Genomic DNA, 11,341 nt, shown 5'->3' on the forward strand with positions numbered 1-11,341 from the left:
GCCAAGTGTAGCTCTTTTTCAAGCTGCCTTCTTTCACCTGCTCCTGACTGACAGCAGTTTGAATGCAGATATCCTAACAATTGCAATTTTGAGCCTAATTTTATTTATACATGTCATAAAAATGCCACAAGAACAAGTTAGAAACACAATTTTCATAAGAATGTGTCTTTAATATTTGGTTTATCGAGTCATTTTTCTGCCTAAAGGGATACCTACCCAAACCGTGCCTGTGTGTGGACATGGGCGGCATGACGCTCCAGGTTTTGCTGTGAGGACTGTAACACTCCACAGTGTTGAGAGTCTTGAGTCCATCTCTGCCTCCGACCACATAGAGACGTCCGTCAAGCACGGCGACACCAAACTGCAGTCGCCGCCCACTCATGGTGGCGACCTGCCTCCATGTGTCCCGACGGAGACAGTACTGTTCAATGTTTGTGGCACCTGGATTAAAAAAAAAAAAAGACAGAATAGATGAGAATGATGAGAAGCTGTTTACTTCACCGCTTCTTTCAGACCAGAACCATGATTCTGCAGCTGCAGAACTATTTGTTCTATTTACATATCATTATGTAAACAACCGTTCAACAGCATGTATTATGCATGATGGGCTGCACTGTTGCACTCTGACACATTTATTTATGAGCTTATGCATTTTGCAGCTCCTGTGCAGACTGAAGTGCACTCTGACTCACAGACAGCTGCTCACATCTGATGATAATTCTATAGTTTCATTCCTTCATGAAGGACATTTTATGATTTCCTCTTGGAAGACTTTTGACTTCCCTATTTTTTATTATTTATTTTTTTTATAAGTTGTGTTTTTTTATCATAGTTTAGCCAGGGGTGTGGTCTAAAAATGACATAAAAGTTTTATGTCATTTTTAAAGAACAAATATTGGCTCAAATATTGGTTGATTTACCACTAACTACCACTAGGGGGCCCTGTAGGTGTGTGTTTATATTTATGCTACTGATAGCAACGCAAAAGAAGATGCCAAACAAACATGGAGGACAATCTGATCGTTTTCCTCCTAAATTTCATGGTATTTTTTATTTGCATCGAGAAATTTTTATTCGTTTTTTTAGATTTTCCTTGGACTAATGTGGAACAGCAAGTCATTCAGATGCTGCTTCCTCCAGTAAAAGGTTAAGACTGAATTATTTTATGAACCTAGCCGTTCGGACGTGGTTACAAATGCTTGTAGAAATTGTCAAAAATAAACAAACCTAAAATTCTTAATGTCAATCCTTGTCTTCTGTGTATTCTAAATAAAATATAGAATTAATGCTTCTATTTAATTTTCTTTCAGAGTTTACTTTAATAAGTATTCATTGTTTGCGGGGTCATTGGTTGTGTGTGTTAATAGAGGGAGGGGGTGGGTAAAGAGTGGACTGTGTTTCTCTTTTTATTGATGGATTTATTTATTGTCCGTTTCTGTTTTCAACTGTAAAGCAATTCGAGCTACACATGTATAAGAAGCACTTCTCGATAAATAAAGTTTGATTGGGTTTTATTGATGCAGCGATGAGGCTATAGACTTGGCAGTAACTCCCTTCCACTCACGATGGGAGTGTCTATTTTATGAACACATTTTGGGATAAGCATTAAGGATCGCCTTTGATCACATCGAATGAGGTAGTGGACCCGAATTTGATGCATGAATTGTATTTGGTATAAACGCAGCATTACGTATTGGCGGTACTCTTTTCTCTCTAAAGTACAACTTATAATCCGGAGCAACTTGTGCGTTTCTTTTTTCTTTTTTCTTAAAAAAATATGATGTTATGTTATATATATATATATATATATATATATTAAGTTTTTTTTTCTTTTTTTCTTTCTGCTCCTACAACTTATACTCCAGTTCGACCTATATCCCGGAAAATACTGAATTATTTTCACTGACTCTGCAGGTGCAGTCACAAATAGAACTGCCCACATGTGATGGGTAGGCATCACCAGAATCTTTGAGATTTCATGCCGCAGCCGAATTTTTGCTTTTTTCTTTAATTGTTGTGGTCATTAAAGTAAATAGACATCGCCCAGTCAGAGCTGCTGCCAGCGATCTCCCCTGTAATCGCCCAATTTATTAATGACGTCATCACTCCATGTTACTGGACTGTCACTCTGCACCTTGAAATGTGCCCGGGCGGTAGCAAAATCGTCTGCTCTACGTAAGATTTTAACTGTGTTTTTAATCCTCTGTGCGACTGCTGCCTCTCGATAAGAAATTTGCTGAAAAACTTTCATTTAAGTCGCCACGCGGTGGCATTTTGGAGTAATTGACCGTAGTTTTATTAGGCTTTTTATACCTTTTGAGGCGTCCATACCCCCGACAGCGAACATGGCCCCCACGGTGGCTTTGCGGGGCCGCGTGCGAGGACTCTGCAGCAAGGGCCGGCGCTGGGGCAAAAGATGATACTTCATCCCCTCCATGAGGAGTCGCTGACACTCCACACTGTCACGGAGGAGGGGATTAGACTCCAGGTCTGCCAAGAACTGCACACATGGGAAAAAAAGGGGGGGACTCACATATCAACATACTGGATCCAGAGAAAATCACTGCTACATAATCACAACGTGTAAATACTACACAAAAATATGGATGCTGGCCAACTCAAGTGTCGGCTACCATGTCTTTTGCTCCATTTGAGGAGGGGTTTCAAAAAGGCTGTTGTTTTATCGATTCAGAGATTATATCAGATCACACCAACGGCTATTAGAGCCCCCTCTCCTCCCCGCGTCTCTTACATGCACAAGCATGTACTCACCAATCATCTGACACACTAGAACTCTAATCTGTTTTCAACATCTCATCAGCTCTCTAGTCAATACCCCTAACCTCCGAACACACACACATGCACACGCGTGCACACAAACAACCCGAGGCTGCAGCATGAAGCCCTCGATCCGCCAGACTGTTTCTTAAAATAAATCTGGAGGAAACGGCTGCCTGTGAGAGACAGGGTGGCAGGAGACAAGTTCTCCCCGAAGGCAAGAATTACATGATTTACATTTAGATAGGAATGTGTTTGTGTGTCTCGGTGTGCGTGTGTAGCAACAGTTAGGATTACCTGGCATATAAAGCAATTTTCAGGTTTTTCAATTTCTGTGTCTGCACTTATTTGTTTACTGGTGAAACTGAGCGAGGCTCCAAAAAAATACAAAAAATCCAATCAAACAACAATTGTTACATTGGACGTCTTGCTTGCACATGTGCCCTTTCCCAGTTCGCCCAACGCAATCAAAAGGATTTGGCCCAAATAGCTCGCCTTGGTCACTGGATACAAAATCTAATTTGGATACAAGAACTGGAGAGCATAAAACAAGCATGACAAATGGATAAGCAGCTTTCACGCAAGGATCACCCCGCACTTCAATTGCACACAAGCGCAGTCATTTATGTGTGCATATTTGCTGGAGGACAGATATAGAGAAACATTTTCCTTCCCCTTGTAGTCATTTATCCATCGTGCTGTGACAGGCTGCATGTGGAGGGGTGAGATAAAACTGAATACAGCAGGTGTCCCACCTTCTGCTCCCTGTCCTCTCTTTACAGGGCAGCTTGCGTTATCCTGGAGCTTGAAAAAAGGATGGCAACCGTTTATAACAGACACACCAATACACACACCTCACAGGTGAGTGCTTTTAGTTTAGCTTTAGACCCCTCTTCACCTGTCTGGTAAGACAAATTGGTACTAAATCGGTTTTCTTATGCTGTCATATGACAAAATTTAAGTGGATGCCATTCTTGAAACTTCTTTTTTAGTCTGATGTGACTTTTTCCCTAAATTGGTACATTATTAACAATGTTAGATGAACATTCTTTGGTTAATTGATTGTCTTTTATACTGGCCCACTTTTAGGAACACAGAATTGCAACTGATCCAAATGCGTCACACAAACTGTCACGCAAAGGACTGGCGCTCCAAAAGCAAAGATGCACATCTGAGACCATTAAACCACATGCGCCTTATGTGACACTAGTATATGGAGCCTGGATTAATGCTGTTAACTCAGAGAACTAATAGTTTTCAGATCAGTAATGGCCCAGTAGCCAGGAGAAAAAGCTGAGTAATTGGTTGATGAGTATTGATTGGAAGACTCAGTGAGGTTTATAGGCTACTCTATGAGCATTTAGTTCAAAAGGCTGCCAAAGTTATCTGTGTTTTTTGTTTTTTACACAAATGTTGAGATAAAATCCAAAAAAAGCTCAGATTGATGAAAATTTTGACCATATTCTTCTTTCATTGGTCTTTTAAACGCTATAGCATTAAAAGGTCAACAAAAAAGTCATCTCCTTAAAGACCTACTTCAATCCTCTTGATCTATCATAAACCTTTTTTAAATTATGATTATGCCGTTTCTAGGCAAAAAAACAAAAACAAAACAACAATGTGTGGTTTTCTAGAACAGTTTCTGCAGAGTGGTAGGAGTTCTTTAGAAATTCACCTGAGTAAATTTGAATGTTGGTGTGGAGCAACCCCGCCCCCCCTTCCCCTTCCTGTTGCTGAGAGCTCTCTGTTTAAGCAAAGCAGGAAGTTTGTGGCCCACTTAATGTTTTTATTAACATCACAAATATGCTTTTTTTTCCAAATGGCATTTCTTTATCCTCTTCTGATTCACACTTTGAACCAAGAAAATAATTTTGAGCCTAATTTTCTTTATATTTTGTCAGAAAAAAAGCCACAAGAACATGTTAAAAACGCAGTTTTCATGGGAGTGGGTCTTTAAGCTGTGCAGTTCTCGGGTGAAGAAGCAAACTGCAATCTCAGTCTGAAGCTTGATCTCTGGTGTGTGTTTCTGTATGAATGTGATGTGACACTAACACATCTATCCCATACCTAGTCATTTACATGGTGAATATAAAAGCTGGATTACTTCTGACTTTAAGAGGACAGCTGACATCTTAATTTGTGCTAAGACATTAAATATATATATATATATATATTTTTCTTAAAATATTCAAGTCAGATTGGTTCCAGATGTGTGGATTCATCTGACCAATGTCTAAGGAAGTAGAAAAGACACTAATGTTGTTTTATTGGCTTGAAAGTCTGTTTTTTGAAGGATATACTCTGTCCACAGTGAAAGGACAGAACGTGTAAAGAAAAATCTTTTGGAACGAAGAACGTCTGCTTTGTACTTGGATTCTGTGAAGTAGCTTTGGAAAAAAGTTTGTGCAGAGATCAAAGGATGACTTCTCCTTGTTAGGTTGTTCAGAGTTTCTGTTCTCCTTTTAAAATATCAGACTTAGTGTCCTCTCTGGATGCTAGTTTGGAAGCAGGCTTAAAATTAACGCAAAACTCCACTGGTTTTAAAAGTAGACAATTCAAATTAGAGAGCTACACTATATTTTTCACATGTTGGTGCATGACTTGGTTATTTCGCAGCTCTTACCTGTGGTTGCAGCAGCGGTATTCTGACGTGAGACAGCAGCGAGGGAAGGTGGTGATGGCGGGTGGGAGCATCATGAGAGACCCAGGTTAACAATGAAGTTATCACCGTTTCCTCGTCTGGCACGTTGATGTCATCAGATTTGAGCAGTCTTTCCATTTCCTCCACTGGGAGGAGAAGGAACTCCTGGGCTCCAATAACATCCAAAAAGTGCTCCTGATGGATAAAAGAGTTTGGGTGAGATTTAGTGGTACGTTGGCAGGGGAATAGCAAAAAACAAGCAAAGAAACCCAAAAAAACAACACATCAATGAGGTGGAAACTGTGTCATGAGAGAAGAATAAAAACGCTTGACTAAGCAATAACTTTATGAGGTAGAGGGTAATTGAGCAGCTCTAAAGTGTTTTTTTTTCATACATCCTAAAATTAATCTGCAGATGGTCATACAATAATCAAAAGTGAAGGTTTCCCAATATTACTTCCTATTTTTGTCAAGTTATAGGCTCATAACTAAGATAAGTAATCATGTAAATTTGACCTTCTTCTGGGAGAGTCCCATAATCACTAAGGCAAGTGTTTTTTCTTTCATTTTTTGCAATTTTAATGGTTGTGATTTACATCGGGAACAAAATTTAATGAGTTCCTTCTCAGCCGACGCTCCCCGCTCTCAATTAAAGTTTTGTAAAATCGAGCTCAATGCTTTTTTTTCACAATATTGTTATAAGATAAAGATCTGAGCAGGCTCATAGAAAAGCTGTTTCTCAGCTCTCACACTGGGGGAGAAGTACACAATGTGGAGCCTTTAGTTAGATGAATCGCAAAGACTGTAGCATTCATGTAAATTATGCGTTTAATGATGCGCCTAAAATCCAGCAAGAGGCCCTTTTACAGCATAATAACTGACTATTTCTAAGAAAGAAGAACACATGAACATTGATGCTGACAGAGACAGACGCAGAAGGAGAGAATAGTAACAAAGAAATGACTAAATGAGGAGGAAAAAAGAAAAATCAAGGCGGCTTTTCACTGTCACCATGGCAACCCTGGTCTAAAAACCATCTACTGTCACATGCTGTCAAGAAAAAGCCTGTTTGTGGCCAACACCTAACCAACAGAGATGGATATGAAGAAGGCAGTTAAAAATAAAATACACATTTAATAGCAGTGCCCTAAAAACACAGCCATTAATTTTTAATGCTTATAATTTGTTTATTTGCTCATGAGCTGAGATTACAATCTAAGCGGGCTGTGTGGTCTGTACCCACCATGGTGTAGGCGTGAGCAGCCCTCTGCAGGTCGTTGCAGCCTTGAGCATCGGCGTAGGAGCGGATGCCGAGGCAGTTAGACGGGTGGAGCTGTTTCACGAGGAAAGAACAGCAGGCTTGGACAACCGATGACAACTGCAACAAACAGGAGGCTGACAACAGAGACTCAATGGTGTCCTCTCTGAGCTCCAGACGGCCTGACGAACAAGAACAGAGAGAAATCAAGTTAGTGTATTCATACAATCTGATATTACTCATTAATTATGCATACATGTTAGAAAAGCTAAAGCAGCTATTTGCAGGATAATCAGGGGCCTCCCAAAAAAGGTAACCTGTTGATGTCTGTAGGAGCACACTGACAGATTTTCATTGGGTGGGTTCAAGTGGAAGTGTTGTGTGGTGAGGATACAGCAACAAAAATATTGTTTATCTGACTTGGCTGATAAATACGCATTTGTGGCACTGCATTAAACCAATTTCACTTTAATTAGAGGTCATTCCATTCCATCGTCTCCGATCAAAAACAAATAGTTCATAATGAAGGAAAGCAGGAATGTGTCCATACCTGTGTATGCATACTGAACCAGGACCCACAATGCATCAGGGTCTACTCCTTCCATCTTCACCTCATCCTGCTTGGCCTCCCTCACATCACTGGTGAACATGGCGGCAAAGTAATCTGACACAGATGACAGAACGAGCCTGGGGAGGACAGAGAAGACAGCTGTAACAGACGAACAGACGACCTTTTGGTTTTGTTAGATTATTCATTACTGCAAGCGTTGCTTAGGCAGCTTTAGCGTAATCTGTGTTGTTGTGGCCTTTAATGAATCATGATCACAATAAAATCAAAATGGAAGTTGGCGCAGCTTGTCGACATTGTAGATATTTAAATTCAGACTCCAATCATCTTTTGATTTATTGTAAAATCATTCCCAATGACCTTTTAATTATGATTATGCTGTTTTTGGCCAAAAGAAAAAAACTGTCATTTTCTAGGACATAGTTTCTGTAGAGCGGCAGTAGTTCATTAGAAATTCGCCTCAGAGTTGTGGCGTAATCCTACCCTCGTTTCCCATCATCTCTTTGTTTACTCCCTCAACCTAACATTACTGGTGCAACAAAAATGGCGAGCAAGCTCAGTGCCATATACGTACAATAAAAGGGACAATTATGTTTGATTCCTTGGTCTAATTATGTCGGAGTGGTGACTGATGTGGCGTTTGATGAAGCCAAGACATAAATAATAGTCACCTCGAAGCTGACTGTGACCTGGTTTCAGCTTTGTGAGGACTGTATTCCTTTCAACCAATGATGTCATTCCACTCTTTATTATTGATTGCACCATTAGGACACCACCTTGATGATCGATTACTGCTGAACTCCTTTTCAGGGAACTATACAAATACCCTTTGGATTAATTGATGACAAAGAATAGCGGCTTGCAGACGCCCTCAGATGTGATACAGTCGCTTATCTCACCTCCAAGCTGCATGTCCTTCAGTGTTTGAGACTTCACAGGGTTCGAATGGGTTTAAGCATAGTGCATGTATAGAGTATACACACGAGTACAACCTTATCGCTAAGTGTGTCAGTGAAACCTTGACAAATAGCCTGGAGCAGAGACAAGCTTTGTACCTGTGGTGCGTTTGTGAGTTTTATGAAGAAAAAAAATTGTCAAAACACTCTAGAGTCAGCAGGAAGTTTTCCTGCAAGATTTCAAATACAGTAACCCTCCTCCACCCCAATCCTTCTTTCCCCACACACTCTAGCTTTCATGGGGGCCTACAACTTGTTAGGAGAAACAAAAACCAACATTCAGAGAAAGGTTATAAGACTGAAGAAAGACAGGACAGTCAGGGAGCGTCACACAATTAATAGAGAGAGTAGCAAGGCGACAAAATGCCCGAGGACAACAAGAAACAGACGAGTCGATCTCAGCAAAGGAGGGTAAAAGCTGGCAACTGCACACTGACAACTAGTGTGAGACTGAATAATTGGAACAAGCACTTCATCTACCCTTGAATACAGTGAGCGGGGAAAATAATAACGAAGCCTCGAGGGACGTTATGGTCCCGTGACTTTATCTCCAACCGTGCCAGTGTGCAGCTGCTGGTCGTGACACTCATGTGGCTCATGGGATTGCCACATGTTTGCGAGTTTGTGGAACAACGGAGGAAATTCAGGAAATAGAGAAGTTGGTAAACTCTGCAGATTCACATTTGTTGTGTAGAGCCAAAAATAACAATGGATTGTCATGAGTCATAGTGGATAGATGAACGCCCCTGTTTGTGCTGCTGTAACTGAAGTCTATGTTTATGATATTCTGGGATACAATGATCAGTTTAATCTATCAATGACATAAAGCAGAGATCACAAAATATCTTGAAAGCCATCATAAAGACAAAGTAGAACATGATGGATTTACAAAACCTAAAAGGGGTTTTGATGCACCATGTGTTCTTACACCACCTAGTCAAATTTCTATCCTTAAAGCATTGAAAGAGTTCTGGATGGGGTTGTGAAGTTGGGTTTTATTTTGTTGTGTTTTTGTGTGATGATGCCCAGGACTTTATAATTAAACTAACTTTATATCATAATTTGTGGTTGATGATCCAATCAATAGTTGATATTGGTTCATTTTGAATAATCAAATTCAGTGACCCATAGCCTTTGATTTAAGTGACCCTTTGAATGTGCACACTGCAAAGAAAAATTAAAACAAAGGAAGAGGACGACAGACAAAGGGTCAAAGCTTTAAGCCTAAAAACAGGAGACTCTACAAATACAAAGAGTTAATTGCAAGTAGAACAACTTTAACAAGCGCACATTTTATACAGCAAACAGCACATGCATACACAACAACGTCAGAGCGGTCGATGCTCATGGTTCCTGTGCCAGACGGATTTCATTAAATGGGACAAAAGTTGAAGGTGTTGAGAGAAGAGAAATGTTCCTGCTGGTGTGTGCAAACCAGTGGCCATATGCCAAAAGCAAACACAAGCCAGAGCAGGATATTGTGGGCTTTAAGGCAGATGAGTGCTGTGTGACCCACAAGAGACTGCTAACTATAGTTCATGTGATGCAGAAATACAACAAAAATAGAAGGGACTTTTTGTATGTTGTTTTTGGTGTGGTGGATGTGAAAACGCTTTAAAGATTTTAACACAGCACATAAAGCGTGTGCCATTTTTTTAATGAAAGCTGTAGATTGACTTACCAGTATTTAAGTTAATAAGACTATGGTCAAATATCCCAAAAGGCCACCACGGCAACCCAAGAACAAGTTCTTCATCAAATTTGGCAGGTGGCTGCACAGCAGCATTTGTAATTAGGAGGTAGCATCACATTTTTACATGCTGCAAGGTGGTCGAAGAGTTTTTAAGAAAAAGTTCAAATAATAGCATCATCCCTGACAGATGACAGCCACCGTCTACATTCATGACCACACCAACGATATCGTGGCATGAAATCTTGAAGATTCTGCAGATGCCTCCCTATCATTCACGCCCATTTGTGACTGTAGTATAAACAAACATATCCTTTAATATTCACAATCCCAGAACAATTTGTTGTTGTGCTGTTACCTGTGCGCAGGTATCCTCCTCTCTCCAGCCACAAGGATGACGTCGCACAGCTGTCTGGTCCTCAAGTAGCCCTCCATCTTGCGGAAAGTCACATCAGCATGGGACAAAGCCGTGAACATGCAGTCCTCTGGCTCCATTGACACACATGAAGACAGCGTTGCAGTGCTATTGGATGTCCTGTGAACGCAGGGCAAAGAGGAAAACAAAGTGCTGTTTCTCTGCTATTCACAGGGGTGAGCGTAAAGCCTAAGCTGCTTAAGTCCATCTTGACTGACTTTTTTCTTTATTATCATATTCTTAAGGACTCCTTCTTCTTCTTTGCATTTTAACTGGGTTATTGTGTGTTGCCAGGAGCATACAAAAAGCCTTTTTTGGTGGTCTAGTTACAAGCAGCAAGAGGAGAGATAAGTATAGAACACTTAAAAAGAGAACAAGCCAATTAAAATCACAGCGGGAGCTGAGCTCAATAAATATGCTGTAATTTACCCCGTTTCATTTAATTGTAACCAGTTTTTAGCTCGAGTGCAGCAGTAACACATCAATGAAAAGACATTCCAGGTAGGGTCAAAGCTGAAAATAAATAAATAAATAAACAAACAAACAAGCAAGCAAAGCTGGATGTGTGAGTCTATACCTCGGTTTTGTGTTTCTTAGAAACGAGCTACCCGAGAATTTTCCACCATCATCGCTCCCAAAACGGCACTTAATTTATGACTCAGCACCGGACTTACATTTTTTTTCATTCGACAAAAGAAGTGTCAGGATTGGCCCAGAATAACAGAGAGCCAACACTGGAAAAAGTGGAACAACTGCTGTTCCACAGATGGAAAATAAATAAATCACTTTTAGGGGTTTTGAAGCTTCATGAGTGTGTTGGGGATCCAACAAACGGTGCCAATTTTCCATATATTAAAATAAATAGGGAAAGAATGGAAACTCCCTCTGTGAGTATTTGTTGAGATTACAATTATTTAAAAAAATACTTTATTTTAAGCCTCTTTAAATATATTTTTGTGAGCAAAAGTGATAAATTAAATGTTTGTGCTATAAATCAAGCCACATTTGCTGTTTAATCTTGTTTTTTTTTTTTTT

General features: G+C 40.1%; 1 protein-coding gene and 1 long non-coding RNA gene across 3 annotated transcripts in view; one reads left to right on the forward strand and one right to left on the reverse strand.

Moving 5' to 3' along the window:
• The window catches only part of klhl5 (kelch-like family member 5), a 47,907-nt gene that overhangs the window by 10,393 nt on the left and 26,173 nt on the right, over positions 1 to 11,341 (reverse strand). For both annotated transcript variants that reach the window (XM_024289873.2, XM_024289872.2), the window contains 6 exons: positions 10,250 to 10,426; positions 7,228 to 7,364; positions 6,663 to 6,859; positions 5,402 to 5,614; positions 2,314 to 2,500; positions 217 to 441 (listed from right to left, as the gene is read on the reverse strand). In XM_024289873.2, coding sequence (XP_024145641.1) covers positions 217 to 441; positions 2,314 to 2,500; positions 5,402 to 5,614; positions 6,663 to 6,859; positions 7,228 to 7,364; positions 10,250 to 10,426 — 1,136 coding nt within the window. The remainder of the gene's footprint in view (positions 1 to 216; positions 442 to 2,313; positions 2,501 to 5,401; positions 5,615 to 6,662; positions 6,860 to 7,227; positions 7,365 to 10,249; positions 10,427 to 11,341) is intronic.
• Positions 6,751 to 11,335, forward strand: LOC112157237. Its single transcript, XR_002921112.2, has 3 exons — positions 6,751 to 6,887; positions 10,260 to 10,482; positions 10,601 to 11,335. It is a non-coding gene; the product is annotated as an uncharacterized LOC112157237 (long non-coding RNA).

This window comes from Oryzias melastigma, linkage group LG1 (genome assembly GCF_002922805.2).
Source record: "Oryzias melastigma strain HK-1 linkage group LG1, ASM292280v2, whole genome shotgun sequence".
Taxonomy (NCBI): Eukaryota; Metazoa; Chordata; class Actinopteri; order Beloniformes; family Adrianichthyidae; genus Oryzias; species Oryzias melastigma.